At 40.8% G+C, this 17,665-nt stretch overlaps 2 protein-coding genes across 9 annotated transcripts in view; one reads left to right on the plus strand and one right to left on the minus strand.

Moving 5' to 3' along the window:
• The window catches only part of AP4S1 (adaptor related protein complex 4 subunit sigma 1), a 49,502-nt gene extending 34,669 nt beyond the window's left edge, over nt 1–14,833 (minus strand). For 2 of the 3 annotated variants that reach the window (XM_004376535.2, XM_023731495.1), the window contains exon 1: nt 8,468–8,817. The gene's annotated coding sequence lies outside the window, so the exon portion shown is untranslated. Of the gene's footprint in view, nt 1–8,467; nt 8,818–8,954 lie in introns of those variants that run through there. The other variant, XM_023731496.1, reaches the window with a different exon arrangement.
• The window catches only part of STRN3 (striatin 3), a 115,712-nt gene continuing 106,101 nt past the window's right edge, over nt 8,055–17,665 (plus strand). For all 6 annotated transcript variants that reach the window (XM_023731492.1, XM_023731491.1, XM_004376532.2 and 3 more), the window contains exon 1: nt 8,055–8,351. In XM_023731492.1, coding sequence (XP_023587260.1) covers nt 8,070–8,351 — 282 coding nt within the window. In that variant the 5' untranslated portion in view covers nt 8,055–8,069. The remainder of the gene's footprint in view (nt 8,352–17,665) is intronic.

Here is a 17,665-nt window from a genome sequence, read left to right on the forward strand (position 1 = left end):
GAAACTAGAACCCTCATACGTTGCTGGTGGGAACATAAAATGTTACAGCCACTTTCCAAAACAATTTGGCAGTTGCCTAAAAAGTTAAACACAAACTTACTAGAAATTCTACTCCCAGGTATATGCCCAAGAGAAATGAAAACATACATCCACACAAAGACCTATACGCAAATGTTCGTAGAAACATTTGTTCATAACAGCTGTCTTAGTTATCTAGTGCTGCTACAACAGAAATACCATAAATGGGTGGTATTAACAAACAGAAATTTATTTTCTCACAGTTTAGGAGACTAGAAGTCCGAATTCAGGGTGCTGGCTCTAGGGGAAAGTTTTCACTCTCTGTTGGCTCTGGAGGAAGGTCCTTGTCTCTTTTAAGCCTCTGCTCCTGGGCAATCTTCATGTGGCCTGGCATCTCTCTTCCCCCATCTCTGCTTGTCCGCTTGCTTGTTTAATCTCCTTCATATCTCAAAAGAGATTGACTCAAGACACACCCTACACTAATACTGCTTTATTAACATAACAAAGACAATCCATTCCCAAATGGGATTATAACCACAGGCAGGTTAGAATTTACAACACATATTTTTTGGGAATGAAATTCAATCCATAACAACTGCCAAAAAGTAGAAACAACTCAAATGTCCATCGACTGATGAAGGGATAAACAAAATGTAGCATATCCATACAGTGGAATATTCAGCTCTAAAAAGGAATGAAATTCTGATACATGTGCTCCATAGGGCTTTCAATGGCTGATTTTTCAGAAGTAGATCGTCAGACCTTCCTTTTGAGGCACATCTGGATAGACATGAACCGCCAACCTTCTGGTTAGCAGCTGAGCCCGTTACCGTTTGTACCACCCAGGGACTCCTACGAAACTACAGCTATGTACTCAAATTATTTAAGATCTTCCTAATTAAATTTAAACAATTATTTAAATTAAATAAAATTCACTGAGTTAAAATCAAGCATTATTAAAAGCTATATTAACATTTTGGGGGCCTGAGGATATCATTTAGAAAATTATGGCTTTAAGAAATTCTTTTTACAGATCAAAGCTCTAACAGAAGCAATGAAACACAAAAATGACTGTATTAAACTCCGACTGGAGATCAGCTTACCTACCCAACAGGATCTACTTTCTTTGTTAGTGAAATGGCTACAACTAACTCTATTTCAAATGAGTAATTAATACCCTCAGTGTTTGATGGTGGTTGTGAAAGATCTCCACTGCTATAACTTGAAAGGCATTATTCATTCTTGGTAACATGGTTTGTTAATATCACCCAACTAAACATCTCAAGAAGAGAGGATAATAAAATAAAAAACACTTACATGGTGCCAGGTGCTGTTCTGATCATTTACACTCATTTAATCCTCATAATACCTCTATAAAATACTGTTTTTATCCCCACGTTACAGAGTGAAAACTTAGTGACTTGGCAAATGTCATAGGGTAAAGTGAAGGAAGGACCAATCCCAGTGAGTCTGGCTCCAACATCTGTGCTCTTACTGGCTGCTATTACCTCTCAGTTTGCCTCAAGACTAGTAATTCAGTGTAATATGATCATGGATGAACATTTTCACTCCCCATTCACTAGTGTAGATCCATCTTTGGCCAGTTGTACCCTCTATACAAAAGCTTTTACTGGCTAACATGAAGGTTTTGGCAATTTCAGTCTTGACCCCGGAGCATACCACAAAAGGCTTAATTCTAACGGATTATTCACTTTTAGTCCAATTCAATATAGAGTCAAAAATGCCTCAGAAGTGTCCCAATCAGATAATGTGAAAGCTTAGGACAGTAAAGCTCATGCTGCCACATTCGCTACAGTATGTTTAATATTTGTGATTAGTCATAAAACCTCCAAAATTCCAAAGTCTGATTTTTCTCTCTTAGTGAGTCCAGCTAATCTCCCTTTCTACTTCCAATAAATAACGCACACCAGGCAAATGCTGTTCAAAGCAAGTTTACAGACACATATCTGAATTTAGTACTATTCTTGTTGCAATCGGATGTCCGGGAGGGACACAGAGCCTTTCAGACAGCCTGCTTGGCTGCCCATTACCCAGAAGCACTTGTTGCTATTTTTACTTTCACAATAAACTGCAGCAACATGTTACAATTCCTGCTGAAAATGTAAAAAGGAGATTAAAGTTGTCAGACAAGAGCCTGCCCACTGTTGTCCAAAAAACCAAAAAAACCCAAACCCACTGCTGTCAAGTTGATTTTGACTCATAGCGACCCCATAGGGTTTCCAAGGCTGTAAACCTATACAGAAGCAGACTGTCACATCTTTCTTCCGCAGAGCCACTGGTGATTTCGAACCTTTTGGTTAGCAGTTGATTCCCTTAACCACTGTGCCACCAGGGCTCAACTGTTGCCCAGAGGACATTAATATTCAAATTTATATCTCACAATCTTTGCATAGTAAATATGTCACAACTACGTTAGTAGTGTCCAAGTACAAATATTTCAGTAGCAGAGCCATAATAAATAGTTTCAAGTTAAAAAGCAGGCAATTTAAACTTTCAAAACACAAGCAGAAGAGGTGGTGGTAATGGCAGTAGAGTAGTTTTGGAATCTCCCAGGATCCACTCACAAAAATGGTTGGAGCAACTAGATAGCAAAAGGAAACATCTACGGGCAAAATCTATACTGAAAACTAGGTGAAAAAACATTCCATTGAACTCTAAAACACTGATAGGTGGAGCCAAACCACCTATAGCAACAAGAACCAGGGGGCACAGAGGCTGAGCAAGTCGAAGAGGAAGTTAGAAAAAAGTGGGCTTGCGAGTGCCAAAAGAATCAGCCAAAAAACCTGTTGCCGTTGAGTCGATTCCAACTCACAGCGACCCTACAGGACAGAGCAGAACTGCCCAATGGGGTTCCAAGGAGGCTGGTGGATTCCAGCTGCTGACCTTTTGGTTAGCAGCTGAGCTCTTAACGACTGCACCACCAGGGCTCCATAAAGAGGCAAGGAACCCAGAAATCACCAACAAGTAAACACCCAACGGAAGGGGCCTACTTGAAGTGAGAACCCTACAAGCCTATCTAAGAACCACAGTGGGATCTGGGAGGAGATCTGGCAGGGTCCCTTTTGCCAATGAGTGCAGGGGAAGGTCCCAGGGTGCTGGGGTATTCATGACCCTCGAGGTGCTCAGAAACACTCAGTGGAAATTCCTGTGTGGAAGGACAGACCCTGTACTGAGGAGAGATGGTTGGGGTCAGTCAGAAATTCTAAAAATTGAGAAAAGACCAACAGTTTTATTAAAAAAAATAGGCAAGAGATATGAACATACAGTTTGCATTAGAAGAAATGCAAATGGCCCTTAAACATTTAAACCGTTGTTCATCCTTGCTCAAAACACAAAAAATAAGAATTAAAAATATATTGATATACCAGGTTTTATTCCACAAGTTTGACTACACGCTCAGTTAGAAAGTCTATGGGAAAACAGGAGCTCTTGTACAATACTAGTTGGAATTCAAACATATGAATATACACTTTGACCACACAATCCTATTTCTAAAAATCTATCCCAATTTATTTTTGCTACCAGCAAAAATAAAAAGTGACATATGCGTAAGACTATTAGTTGTAGCACTATTGATACAAAACAACTGGAAACAACTATATCCATTCAATGGAAGACTGTGAAGCTGTAACAAGGAATTAGGAAGATGTCTTTAAATACATTATGGTCTTTAAACATCATCCTCCTAAAAGGGTTTAGGATTCCCCCTTTGAGAAATAGCTGAATCCAAGTCTGGGGCAGGAAATACATGGCAAGAGCCTAGTACATTTGCTTTAGGTTAGTCTAATAATAGAAAGACAAAACCACAGATAACCATCATTTAAAACTATGTTAGCAAAATATGTTTTTGTGAATTTTTGCCGAAGTTAAAACATTCTTCAAAGAGAAGTGTCTCTAGTATAGGTTTCCCATGAAGATGTCTTCTGCTACTCCAATAGGAGACAAATCATGTTTCCAAGCTTGTTAAATTATTACCCAGGAAAGTTTTGGCAATTTCCCATTCAGTCACATTCTCCAGTCATTTTGTTCTCATGTTTACAGACCTGGTTGTTCACTTTTAGCCGATGTCCAGGAGGGACTTGGCTCCAGGAAATCTTTTTTTTTTTTTTTCCTTTCAATTTTGACATCTCTATGAGTTGGCTATTATATAATATTATCACAGCCTACTTTTTTCTGACTCACATTACCCAGGAGACAATTCGGGAATGAACTTGGACTAGAATTTTATATAGCATGCTGAGTTTCCTAAATGCTTTGGTGCCTGTTTTTCTATAATCGGTGAAGGTCCTCTTCCTTTTCTTTTCCACATAATACATTATTTGAAATGGTGCAAGTTCCTTGCACGTATTTCTACAATTTTCTTAGCCACAGGCAATTACTTTAATGAGAAGTAGATATCTGATCTTGTCTGGCAGAGGAAACAAACCATGGTGCCAAGTCCAAGATGCCTCCTCCTTTTCTGTTCCATCTGCATTACACACTTTACTACCTTGCCTACTCTTCTCAGAGATCTTCCTCTGGCTTCTACTATTTGTTTGCTCTTTAATTATATTCATAAACACTATAACATCCTGAAACTACCTAAAAAATGATTTCAAATGTACAAATGATTTGGGAATCAGAGACAGTAATAACAAGCCCATCGATGGGACAGTAGGAGGCAGAATAGTGAAGGGAGACTATTTCTTGTTTCCAAATATACATATATACTCACTGATATGAGTGGGAACCACTTCCTATTCTATCAAGGGCTTGCTGAAGTGATTGACAACTCTTAGCTTTTCCTTCACCCCAAGGAGATAAGAATACTTATCACAACCTCTGCAGATTATGCAAAAAGATGAATAGATTAATGTTTGTAAACCAGTTTAAATTCTTGGGTAGAAGGATGCCAGGTACGCAGTCAGCAAGGTATAAAAACTGGGTATATAGGTGAGTAATTACAGGGAGCTCAGTAGTTTTCAAAGGCAGGCTCAAAACTCTTCACATCAGGTACTGGAATAATTAGTAAGAAAGCATCTGAATGTTAACTACTTCTTATTTAAAAGCCTGGAAATTCCTTAACATACCTTTGCTAATATATGTATGTGAAATATGACAAGTCTGTTTTTTGGTCAAAGATAGAATAAGTAGACAAGTGTCTAAGGAAAAAAAAAACTGTAAAAGTCTAACCTGATTATAAAGATGTGAGTAGGCATTCTTGAAGATCATTAGCCTTAGGTCGAAACTGGGAGAGTCTTAGGAGTAGAGGAGGGATGAATAAGGACTGATGAAAGGACAGAACAAAGTTTCAATGGTGAGACTGAAAAGAGGAAATGACTCAGACACAGTTTAGGGAGGGAGTTCCAGTTAGGGGAGTTGCAGGTGACAATGTGACCTGGGAGTGCTCATTACCCACAAGGACAAGATTGTAGGAGCTCACTGCAGAGTGTTTTCAGCTATTGTGGACACAAAGTATAACATCAATACTCTACAAAATTTTCTCCAGAGGAGAAAACCTTGGTGTCCTTTACTTTTGGTTCTGGTCATTGAACCATAAGGCACAGCTGGTGTAACTGTAGCAAAAACTAATAAAAATGAACAAGGTGAAGGAAAAATGTTCATATTAGTCTAGTCTAAATTTAACTTATTCATCAAACATTTATTGAGGTCATACACTGTACCAGGCACTGGGTGTTGTGAACAAGAGGGGCACAGGCCCCGCCCCCAAGGATTCTGCAATCTTGCAGATCAATCACTAAGGACTCTATGGTCTGGGAATAACAGCCAAGGATTGTATTATTGACATTTATAAAACCATGGTTAAAGTTACTTGCTTAAAACTAGACTGTAAACTCTGTAAGATTAAGTCTGTTTGGTTCACGGTGGATCATCAGGATCTAAGAGAGTATCTGAAAAGTGTGGTCAATCAAATATTTTTTTAATAAAGAAATGAGTGAAGCAAAGATTTATGGAGCACCCATTACACGCTAGGTCTTGCTTTCAAACAGTTTAGAATGTGTTACTGACAAGTACATAGATGATTTAAATAAAAAAAACAGTTGCCTCTGAGTGGAGAACTGAGCTCCAGAGGGCTTTCAACGGCTGATTTTTCCGAAGATGATCACCAGGCCTTTCTTCTGAGGTGCCTCTGAGTGGACTCAAACCACCAACCTTTCAGTTAGCAGCTGAGCACCTTAACGTTAACCGTTTGCACCACCCAAGGACTCTGATAATTTAAATAAAGTGTAATAAATATTAAGATAAGAGGCAACCATGGGATGCTACTAGGATAGAGTCTCTAAATAACTCAGGGATCTGGAAGGCTTCTTGGAGGAAGTACTGCTTGAGCTGAGTTTTCCAAGAAGGGAAGGAAAGGCAATGGGGCACATCATGTGTTAAATCACTGTGAAATGAAGCAGAATTGTACCTGTGAGGAACCAAAAACAGTGTAGTTTGGCTGGAGAGAAGAGTACGGTGGAGTGGGGTGACGGGATGATGGTAGATTAGGATCTAGGGAGGATTTAGAATCTGAAGGACCTATATGTGCTAAGATAAAATTTCCGGATTTATCCTAAAAGTTTTGGTGGTTGCTAAAATATTTTATGCAGGGAATGACAGGATTGGATTTGTCTTTTAGGAAGATCACTCAGGCAGTAGCAGTGGCAGTTAGTGGAGGAAGTGTGCAAGTGGGAAATTTAAATTAAGGTGTGAATGGAGACAATGGAGTAGATATGAAAGATATTACCAAGAAAGGGATTGGATGTGGGGGCTGAGTGAAAGAAAGGCACTGAAATGACTTTTAGGCTTCAGGCTTGGATGTACTGCCACATACGAAGCTGAGAAACAGAAGAGGAGCAGAGACTTTTGGTTTTGTTTTTGAGGGTGGGGAGAAGAAGAAAAGAAATAGCAATATGTGTGAGAAGAAACTTATTTACTTCAAAAACGTCAAATTGTTAAGACTAACCAGTCTCCTTCAAAGTTATCTTCCTCCCACCACCCACCATCGTCAAGATCTAAAGGATTTCAAGGTCTCCCCTTCTTAAGAAAAATAAAAAAATGAAAACGGTCGTTCCCACTCTCCTCCCAAACTCCCAAAATACCACTTTCACGAAAGAATAGGAAAAAAGGGGGAAGGCAAAGTGAAACAAATTGTGACGGGGGACCGGGCGCACAGAAATGGGACAAAAAAGCCCAGGCTCGAGGGGAAGACGGGGAATTCAGTCATCGCGTCCGTAAGGACCTGGGCTATTTGCCAAAAGAGTACGTCCCCAAAGCTCCGGGAACTGACTGGTGCTAAGAAACCAGAGAAAGAGCGAGTGACAAGCAGAGAAAAAGGCTCGATCCTCTGGGACTGCCAGAAACACGCAAGGAATGCAAAAGAAACGTCAGGAATCCGGGACGGGCTGCGGTCGGCCACCGCGATTAGCCTGGTTAAAACACAGCTCCAAAGTTGGCCACGCGGCCGAGACCCTTGGCTGGGGAACGACGCCGGGAGGCTGCCTGCTCGAGTGAAACTGATAATCTCAAAGACCCGGGCTGACTGCCTCTCAAAAGCCGAAGTCCTAGCCCCAGCGTCGGGACCCGATACCGGGACAGGGCTCGGGGGCGGGTCTGGGGGGCGGATCCCGAGCTCCTTCCCCGCCCCCTAACGGTAACCCTCAATGAGCTCCCAGTACGCCTGCGTAGAGTGAAGCTAGACTCTATTTGGCTATCCCGAGTGCGGCGGCAGCGTCGTTCTCTATCCGGCATGCAACGCGGGAGTGACGTCCCTACGTCTATCCCGTTCTCAACCCTGCCCTCTCTCCCCGCTCCCGCCACGGCCCCCCCGTCCCCTAAAGTGAGTGACTGAGACGGGCAGATGGAGGTGGGACTGTAATGGCGGCGGCCGGCAGCTCCTTGCTCTGACCCACGGCAAGCACACTGCAACGACCCCCTCCCTGCCCCTCTCCTGGCCGGCTTCCGCCCCGCCACCAGCGCGGGGCTACCCTCCCCGGCCCTTCCCCCAGCTGTCGGCGTTTCGCCCTGCGCCCCGGTCGGGGCCCCACACAATGGACGAGCTCGCTGGAGGCGGTGGTGGCAGTCCGGGGATGGCGGCACCTCCCCGGCAGCAGCAGGGGCCTGGGGGGAACATGAACCTTTCTCCAGGGGGGAATGGAGCGGCGGGCGGCGGGGGTCCTCCGGCTGCCGAGGGAGCGGGCCCCGCGGCAGGCCCTGAGCTGTCCCGGCCGCAGCAGTACACTATCCCGGGGATACTGCACTACATCCAGCACGAGTGGGCACGATTCGAGATGGAGCGGGCGCACTGGGAGGTGGAGCGGGCCGAACTGCAGGTACCTCGTTGGGGACGGTGTGCGGGGTGGCTGCGGCGGTGGGGACCTCGGCCGGGGGGGTGGGGCCGGGACTCTCAGCCGGAGCCCGCGGCCTCGGGAAACCGAGAGGAACCTACCTGTGCGGCTCGGGGGCGACGGTTCTGGCGACGGCTTTTCCTGAGTCTCCCTCCCCTTTTCCCGTAGAAGCTTGCTCCCCAACACTCACTAGCTGCGCGGTGCGGGCTTCCTCTGGGCAGCCATTTTGGCTTTTAGTATGGCGTCTGTGGGGGCTCCTCCGGAGGCGGCCTTCCCGGGCCTCCGGAGCTTGCGGCCGAGATCATCTCTGTGGAGAGCCCGTTGTGGGGCTGCTGGGCACTGCGGTTGCTCTCGTTTTTTCCTCTTGGGGTGGAGAACCCGAGGAAGGGGACTGGGATGGGCATATTACCACCTTTTCCCGGACACCCTCCCCCTTTCCGATTTGGCTTGTCTGACCCCCTCCCCGACTAGGTATGCACTTGGCCCTTGACAGCCACGCTTCTTTCCTGGGCTGCTACCAAACACAATGGCTTGAGGTTTACCTATGAAGTTTTCATTTCCTACTTGTCAACTTTAGTGCCTTCTTACCTGGGATGTTGCCTTATTGAATTGGATTCTTTGCAGTTCTTCCTTACTTAGTGATTCATCAACGCTTACTGTTCTCAGAACTGCATTTTTCTTTTTAGCATTTCCTTCACCAGACACCTCCCCTTCTTTACCCATAAAAAAGCCAAACCAGACTATCTGTGCTGTATTTATGAAAGGCTGAGAAAAGATTTAGTATTAGCTTGAAGTAAAACGTGCTTTTCTCATGTTACTAACTCACCTAAGGGAAGCAAAGTTAAATGTGCTCAGAACCCATCATCCTCATAACTGAGCTAGACTCGTTCCTATTAAGGTGAGCCTTTGGGTGCGCTTGGATGCCTTAACCTAACTTTTGGGAGGTGTTGGTAGTTTAAGGGCCCATATCTTGGATTATAGAATTGCTGCATCTTTTTGAAAGGATTGTTCAACTTTTTTGGGTATTTGTGTTTATTTTTAAATCCCTTTTCAGGCAAAAGTAGGTTTAGAATAAAAAAGCATGCACCTACGTAGTGTTCCACTTGTCTTCAGACTAGTATATGTTTAGGATGTAAAGCAGTAGTGTTTGCTGTCATGTATGTCATATATGCTTATGGTGAAGAGTTAGGAAAATGTGTTGAAAGATGGAAGATTGGATTAACTTTGAAAGAGTGGTCTCAGATATGAATTTCTTCTGTTTAAACTTTGAACTTGTAAACTTGCATTTGAACTCCACAAAATGAGTAAAGTTAAATTTTTAAAAAGAATCCTGATATATTTTGACACTTCGTCAAAATTAATTATAGACTAGCATCTGTTAGTCAATTCAGTGTTTTAGAATTGTGTTTTGGTAAACTACTGGGCTTTTAACTTTCAGAAAGCTTAAGTAACAATTATTGTTTCTTTTTAATTGTGTATAGTCAGCTTAAAAATACTTGGGATTTATAGAGCGCTCAGTATAAAACTTCCTATTACACCATGCTTGAAATTAATTTTCTGTGTGGGTAGAGTGAGATTAATAAAGCTTTATTAAAATGTTTTAAACTGTATTTACAAATGCATTGAGGCTTCTCCTCACTGAATAACACTTGACCTGTCCCTGATGTAGTGTTTATAACTTCTGTACTGTTATATGCAAGTTTGGATTTTAACACTTTACAAGTTAGCAGTTGCATTAGTCACTCATAAGCTTCACTAATGTAAGTAGTTGGGAAAATATTCTTACTTGTGTGTTTAAATTAATAAAACCCATAAATTAGTGAAACCTATATTGTCTGTCCTAGCCCTTGCATTTCTCTCCTTAACAGCAACAACAGAAAAAAATCCTTTAAGGAAGATTTCTGTTGCTTGCATTCTTCCTGGATTTCTTTCAGTTGACCTACTGTTAGCACTTTACTTCGGATATAGCCATCCTAAGCTTTTTTTATTTGTTTTGAACATGTTTTACAGTATTTCTAGACTTAATTTTTTCCAGGGATTTTCATTATTTCACAAATTCTTTTGGAATAAAATGTTAATGATTGTGTTTGTCTGTTTTTGTGCTATATATTTCTCTTAAATGTTTTACTGGATTACTTAATAGAATTTCAAGTGTGCTTCTAGTATATTGAATTTGCTTTAGATGCCTTAAGATTGTTTGTGAGATCCATATTTAAAAAAGTATGTGTTGGATGAAAAATTATGAGAGGGTTTAAGTGAAGCATCAATGGATTTTAATTGTAAACAAACTCATTTTCAAGAAAGACAACATAGAAATAAGACAGATTACATTTCAGTATTGTATCGAGCTCTGGGGGCACTGTTCATCTACACATATTTTTAAAGTACGATTTTTGTAACTATTATGAACATGAAGAGGTCAGGGTATACCTAATTTTTATGTAAAATTTTAACATGGAATCATATTTTCCCTGGCATTGGAAAAGATATCAAATTAGAACTTTGCAGTATGATTCTGTTCTCTGTAAGAGGAATTTGGGGTAAAGGTCTGCCTTAGAAACTTGAAACTAAACCAAAGGATCATGTCTTAAAGCTCTTTCATCTCTTACCTTGGTCTCAGGTAAAGCGTTGTTAGTAAGGCTCTAGGACAGTGGTTCCTAAGCAGGAATCAGAATTACTTGTAGAACTTGAAAAATTTATATAGGCCTTTGCCTCATCCTTCGGAGATTTGGATAATTTGGTCTAGGGCTTTAAAAAATGGACTATTTCTGGAATTTTAGCAATTCATATTATATAAAAATTATAACTGCCATTTAATCGCATTACAACCTTATGAGGTAGGTGTTGTCTCTATTTAATACCTGAGACAAACTCAGACAAGTTAAATAACTTTCCAAAGGTCGCTCAGCTATGAAGTATTGCAGCTGAGATTTGAACCCAGGTCTGAGTCCAAAGCCTGTGGTCTTATTACCACTCTTGTAACCACTGTGCCATACTATCTTTTTAGCATTTTTTTATAGAAATGAAATCTGACTTATAATTGTGTGTGTAGCATTATGTGGTACGTGTCACTTCAATACATTTCGACAAAGTTTTATTGAGGCTCCATAAAGTGCCAGGCCTAGTTTATGCATATGACAAGTATATCCTTGTATTTTTCCGTATAGTTGGTATGTAATGAATGCACTTTTGGTATACACAAAGTGCTTGTTTGCCAACTATAAAAATATAACATAGATAGTATATGGAAAATGTAGTCCAGGAGTTTATATTCTAAAACTACTGATTCTCAAGCAAATGTAAAATGTTTAATTAGTGCTTGTGTCTGCACACTCTGGTGTACAGTTGGTCATAACATGACAGTTGTTGCTGCCTAAAGATCCGTACGTTAATAGGAGATATTTTGCTTATCTCCATTTTTAAGAGAGAGAGGGAAACTTTAACTCTGTTTCCCCCAAACTCTTCCCTTTTATTGTCAAGAGTTTTCAGAGGGTAGTTGAGAACAGTGATTTGCAAATCCCGGTGCCTTTTTTATGACAAGATTTTGATGAATCTACAACGAAATCATGAGAAATAAGAACAGAATAGTTAAGTTTTTCATAAAGGCTCTCCATTTATTCCAAGATTTTTAGCTTTCATACATTTTTGTTCTTACATAGTTTCCTGTTTCAAATGATGTGATACGTAATAGAGTATAAACTTAAAAAAAAATTTGATAGAATTAAATGTCTACCACCTTAAAATGTCAGTCTCCCTGTTTCTTTTTGATGTTCTTGAAAACAAAAGTCTAGGGACCACTGCTATAAAATTCTTTTTCTTCCTCCATTCCCCCCATAATCCCACTCTAGTCAGCCATTTTGCTCCCTTGTCCTTACTCCCTTCTGAACACTTTATAGAACACTGCCTTTTTTATGATTGACTTAAATTGTGAAATCCTGGGCCTCTTTACAGACTATATGCACTTAATTAACCAGTACTTTCTGCTATTGCTTATTTCTTCCTTGGAACCCCTTTTTTTTGTTTGGCTTTCATTCTGTTATTCCTCCTGTGTTCCCCATGGTCCCCTTAACACTTTCCTTTGTATTTTTCCTCTCCTTTGTTCCTAATGGGGTTCTGGTTCTTTTTTTTTATGTTTTCATTGTCTATTTTACTCAAAATCAGATTTTCAGCCACTATTTACTGTCTTAATAATGTGTTAGCTGCCATCAGGTTGACCCCCAACTCATGGGGACCCTGCATACAATGGGGTCAGACTGTTGTGATCCACAGGGTTTTCAATGGTCAATGTTTGGAAGCAGATCACCAGGTCTTTCTTCTTAGTCTGTCTTAGTCTGGAAGCTCTGCTGAAACCTGTTCAGCCCAGGGCTTTGAATCAGCTCTGTCATGGCTGACAAAGTGAAACTGGAAGAGACTGGAATTTTCACAGTTTGGATGCTCTGGAGCGGTAATCCCAATGGGGAAATGAGAGACTTGGAAGAGGTGTAGTGAGCCCTTTCAGGAGCCTGATGTGTGAGATTGGATTACCAGGCAGGACTGTAGAGAGTGACACAAATACAAAGCTGCACACTCGCTGCCATCTTTGAGCCGGCCAAGGCTGTTCCCTACTGTGCTAAAATCTGACCGACCAGAGATTTGGTTGCCATGAAACACATACGCTGCCCTTGTTTTCTAAGGGGAGATTAGGTTTCTGGCAGGGCTTTGACCTGTAATTTTTCTCACTCCTGTTACTGTTCCGGTTCACCCAATTTTTAATAATTTAGGGCTATTCTGGTCTCATTTCCTTGGCCGTGATTGAACTGGAAAGAACTGGATTAAAGCCCTGGTTCAACATCATAGCAGCATACAAGCTTCCACTGACAGACATCTGGGTGATGGCTGCATGTGATGCGCATTGGCTAGGAATCAAACCTAGGTCTTCCACATGGAAGGTGAGAATTCTACCACTGAACAACAAATGCCCTAATTTTAGTAATATCTACCATTTATTGTTATTCCAGTGCTTTTGGCACAGTTTTTTTTTTTGAACACGAGAATATTGAGGCCCAAAGGTTAAGTAATCTCTCCAAGATCAAGCAAGTAGGAGGCAGCAGAGCTGGGATTTAAACCTAGGCAGGCTGCCTCTAGAGACCATGTTCTTACATTTTGGCTTCTGGGTGTCTCGGACATATTTCTAACTTCCTGTTTAACTTTTCTACCTCAAATTCAGTGCATCCATTATTTACTTCATTTCCAGTGCCGGCCTCTTTCCTCCACAAAAACAAACTTAACTTTTAATTCTCCTGTATTCCTTGTCTTCATTTAATCTTATAACCATGCTTCCCATCACTAAATGCTAGAGAGTTTAGTGGATCTTCCATCTGTATATGTTCAGCTTCTGAGTTTTATTGATTGTAGCATAATTATTTACTCAGTGAACGTATTTGAGTCTCCTTTGTGCCAGGTGCTGGATATATAATGATATATGAACAAAGACCTTGTCCTCATGGAGCTTATACTCTAGAAATAATAGAATGCTGTGAGTGACAAATCTAACAGGATGCTGAGAATAAATGGTGATGGGAATATACACAAAAACCTGTATAAAGCTTTCAGATAATGGTTAATATTTATTGAGTACTTTCTGTATGCCAAGCATTATTTTAAGTGCCTCAGTATGTGTCTTAACTCATTAAATTCTCATAAAATTTCTAGGGGATAAGTATAGTTTTAGATCTGAAGTATGGATAATACCTAGCCATACAAAGTACATTACAGTTGGAAGGAACAGCATTAGCAGAAGCTCCAAAACAGGAAAGAGCTGGACTCCAGTAACCCATGAGGCTATGTGCTAGCCTCAGTATCCTAAAATATGTTCTAATTCAGTGATTTTTAATTTTTTTGTTGGATCACAATCCTCTTTGCATACATGATGAACACTATGGAACCTTTTCTAGTTTTCTTTAAAAAAAAGAGTGGGTAAAAAATTTTGCATCGAATGTCCATGAAACCTGACCACTGACCTAAGAAAATAACCTTGATTTAATCTGTGCTTTTCTCTGCTACCACTGTCTTAGCTCAGGGAGCTCCTCCTCCTGCCTGAATTCTCTAGACTAGTCTAACAGTTCCTACCATCTTAATAGTTTATCCTTTATGTTGTAAATATGATCATATTATGTAATCATGAATACCCTTGCTTTAACTTTTTGTTACGGGCACTTTCAAGTGTATACAAAAATAATATGGTATTGTGAACCCACACAAACCTCTTACTCATCTTCAAACAGTTATCAGCTCATGGCTAGTCTTATTTTACCTCTACTTCTTTCCACTCCTCACTCGTCCCAAATTATGTTGAAGCAAATCCCAGAATCATATTTAATCCCATGAGTACTTCAGAATATATCTAAAAGATAAAGACTTTTAAAGACAATATAATTATCGAGTCTAGCAAAACTTAACAATTCCTTTGTAGTATCAAGGGGACCCCTGGTGGCGCTGTGGTTAAGAGCTGGCTGGTAATCAAAAGTTTGGCAGTTTGAATCCACCAGCTGCTCCTTGGAAACCCTATGGGGCAGTTCTACTCTGTCCTGTGGGGTCACTATAAGTCTGAATAGATTCCATGGCAGTGGGTTTGGTTTTGGTTTGGTATTATCGAATATCCAGTCAGTGCTCAAATTTCCAATTTTCTCAGTTAATTTTGAGCAGTTTGATTGAATTAGGATCCAAATAACACGCTTTGATTGGAACTCCTCTTTTTTTTTCCTTGATGAAATTTAGGTTGTTGGTTCTATAAAGGTTCCCCGAGTCTTGGGTTTAGTGAGTGCTTCCCTGTGGTGTAGTTTAACACGTTTGTTTGTTTGTTTTCCCTGTGTCTTGGTTAGATCCAGGAGCTTGATCAGATTTTATTTCTCTCTCTCCCTCCATCAGGAAGTATACATAATGGTTGGCTGTCTTTTTGTGATCTTGGCAGAGGTTGATGCTTAGTGCTTAGGTACATTCATTCATTAGGGCCACCTTTTTTTTCCTCATTTTTTCTTTATTGTAGTTTAAATGAAGTTTACATTTCAAGTTAGTCTCCCATACAAAAATTTATACATACATTGTTATGACTCTAATTGCTCTCCCCATACTGTGACAGCACACTCCTCCCTTCCACCCCCGATTCCCCAGGTCCATTCAACCAACTCCTAACCCTCTCTGCCTTCCATCTCATCTCCAGACAGAAGCTGCCCGTTTGGTCTCTTGTATCTACTTGAGCTAAGAGGCACACTCCTCACGACTATCACTTTATGTCCCACAGTCCAGTCCAATCCCTGTCTGAAGAGTTGGCCTCGGAAATTTAGTTCTGGGCTGATAGAGAATCTGGGGGCCTTGCTTTCCAGGGTTCCTCCAGTCTCACTCAGACCATCAAGTCTGGTCTTCTTACTAGAATTTGAGTTCTGCACCTCACCTTTCTTCTGCTCCATCAGGGAGTCTCTGTTGTATTCCCTGTCAGGGCAGTCATTGGTGGTAGCCGAGCACCATCTAGTTCTTCTGGTCTCAGGCTGATGAAGTCTCCTGTTTATGTGGCCCTTTCTGTCTCTTGGTCTAATAACTTTCCTTGTGTCTTTGGTGTTCTTCATTCTCCTTTACTCCAGGTGGTTGGGACCAGTTGATGCATCTTAGATGGCCGCTTGCAAGCTTTTAAGACCCCAGACGCCACTCAACAAAGTAGGATGCAGAACATTTTCTTAATAAGCTTCGTTATGCCAGTTGACCTAGATGTTCCCTGAAAGCATGGTCCCCAGACCCCTGCTCCCGCTACTCTGTCCCTTGAAATGTTTGGTTGTATTCAGGAAACTTCTTAGCTTTGGTTTAGTCCAGTTGTGCTGACTTCCCCCGTAGTGTGTACTGTCCTTCCCTTCATCTAAGATAATTCTTGTCTACTGTCTAGTTAGCGAATAACCATCTCCCTGCTCCCCACCCTAGTAACCATCAAAGAATGTTTTCTTCTGTGTTTAAACCTTTTCTTGAGTTCTTACAATAGTGGTCTTATACGGTATTTGACCTTCTGTGACTAAATTCACTCAGCATAATGTCTTCCAGATTCCTCCATTTTATGTTTCACGGATTCATTGTTCTTTACTGTTGCGTAGTATTCCATTGTGTAAATATACCATATTTTCTTTATCCATTCGTCCATTGATGGCCACCTAGGTTGTTTCCATCTTTTTGCTATCATGAACAGGGCTGCAGTGAACATGGGTGTACATATATCTATTCGTGTGACGGCTCTTATTTCTCTAGGATGTGTTTCAGGGAATGGGATTGCTGGATCGTATGGTACTTCTATTTCTAGGTTTTAAAGGAAGCACAAAATTGATTTCCAAAGTGGTTGTACCATTTTACATTCCCGCCAACAGTGTATAAGTGTTCTAGTCTCTCCACAACCTCTCCAACATTTATTGTTTTGTGTTTTTTGGATTAATGCTAGCCTTATTGGGGTGAGATGGTACCGCATTTTGGTTTTGATTTGCATTTCCCTACTGACTAATGATTGTGAGCATTTTCTCATGTGTCTGTTAGCCACCTGAATGTCTTTGGCAAAGTGCCTGTTCATAATCCTTTGTGCATTTTTTAATTGGGTTATTTGTCTTGTAGATTTTAGAGATTAGGCCCTGATCAGATATATTATAGCCAGTTTTTTTTCCCCAGTCTGTAGATTGTCTTTTTATTCTTTTGGTGAAGTCTTTTTTTAAAAATTTTTTTATTGTACTTTAGATGAAGGTTTACGGAACAAATAGTTTCTCATTAAACAGTACACATATTGTTTTATGACATCGGTTAACAACCCCATGACATGTCAACACTCTCCCTTCTCGACCTTGAGGACCTTTTTTTTGGTGAAAATATACATAGCCAAAGTTATACCATTTTGAAAGCTTCTACATGTACAATTCAGTGACATTGATTATATTCTTCCAGTTGTGCTGCTATTCTCACTATCCTTTTGCAAATTATCCCATCACCATTATCTTCAACTCACTGTCCCCTAGGCTTCCCATCAAACCTTTTGAGTTGCTGTTGTCAATTTGATCTCGAATAGATAATTTTTTTTTTTTTTGTACCTTAGATGAAGGTTTGCAGAATAGTTTCTCATTAAACAGTTCAGTACACATATTGCTGTATGACAATGGTTAAGAACCCCATGAGATGTCAACCCTGTCCCTTCTCAACCTTGGGTTCCCTATTAGCAGCTTTCCTGTCCCCTCCTACCTTCTAGTCCTTGTCCCTGGACTGCTGTGCCTCATTAGTCCTGTTTTGTTTTATGAGACTGTCCA

Source organism: Trichechus manatus, unplaced genomic scaffold, assembly GCF_000243295.1.
Source record: "Trichechus manatus latirostris isolate Lorelei unplaced genomic scaffold, TriManLat1.0 scaffold00043, whole genome shotgun sequence".
NCBI classification, from domain to species: domain Eukaryota; kingdom Metazoa; phylum Chordata; class Mammalia; order Sirenia; family Trichechidae; genus Trichechus; species Trichechus manatus.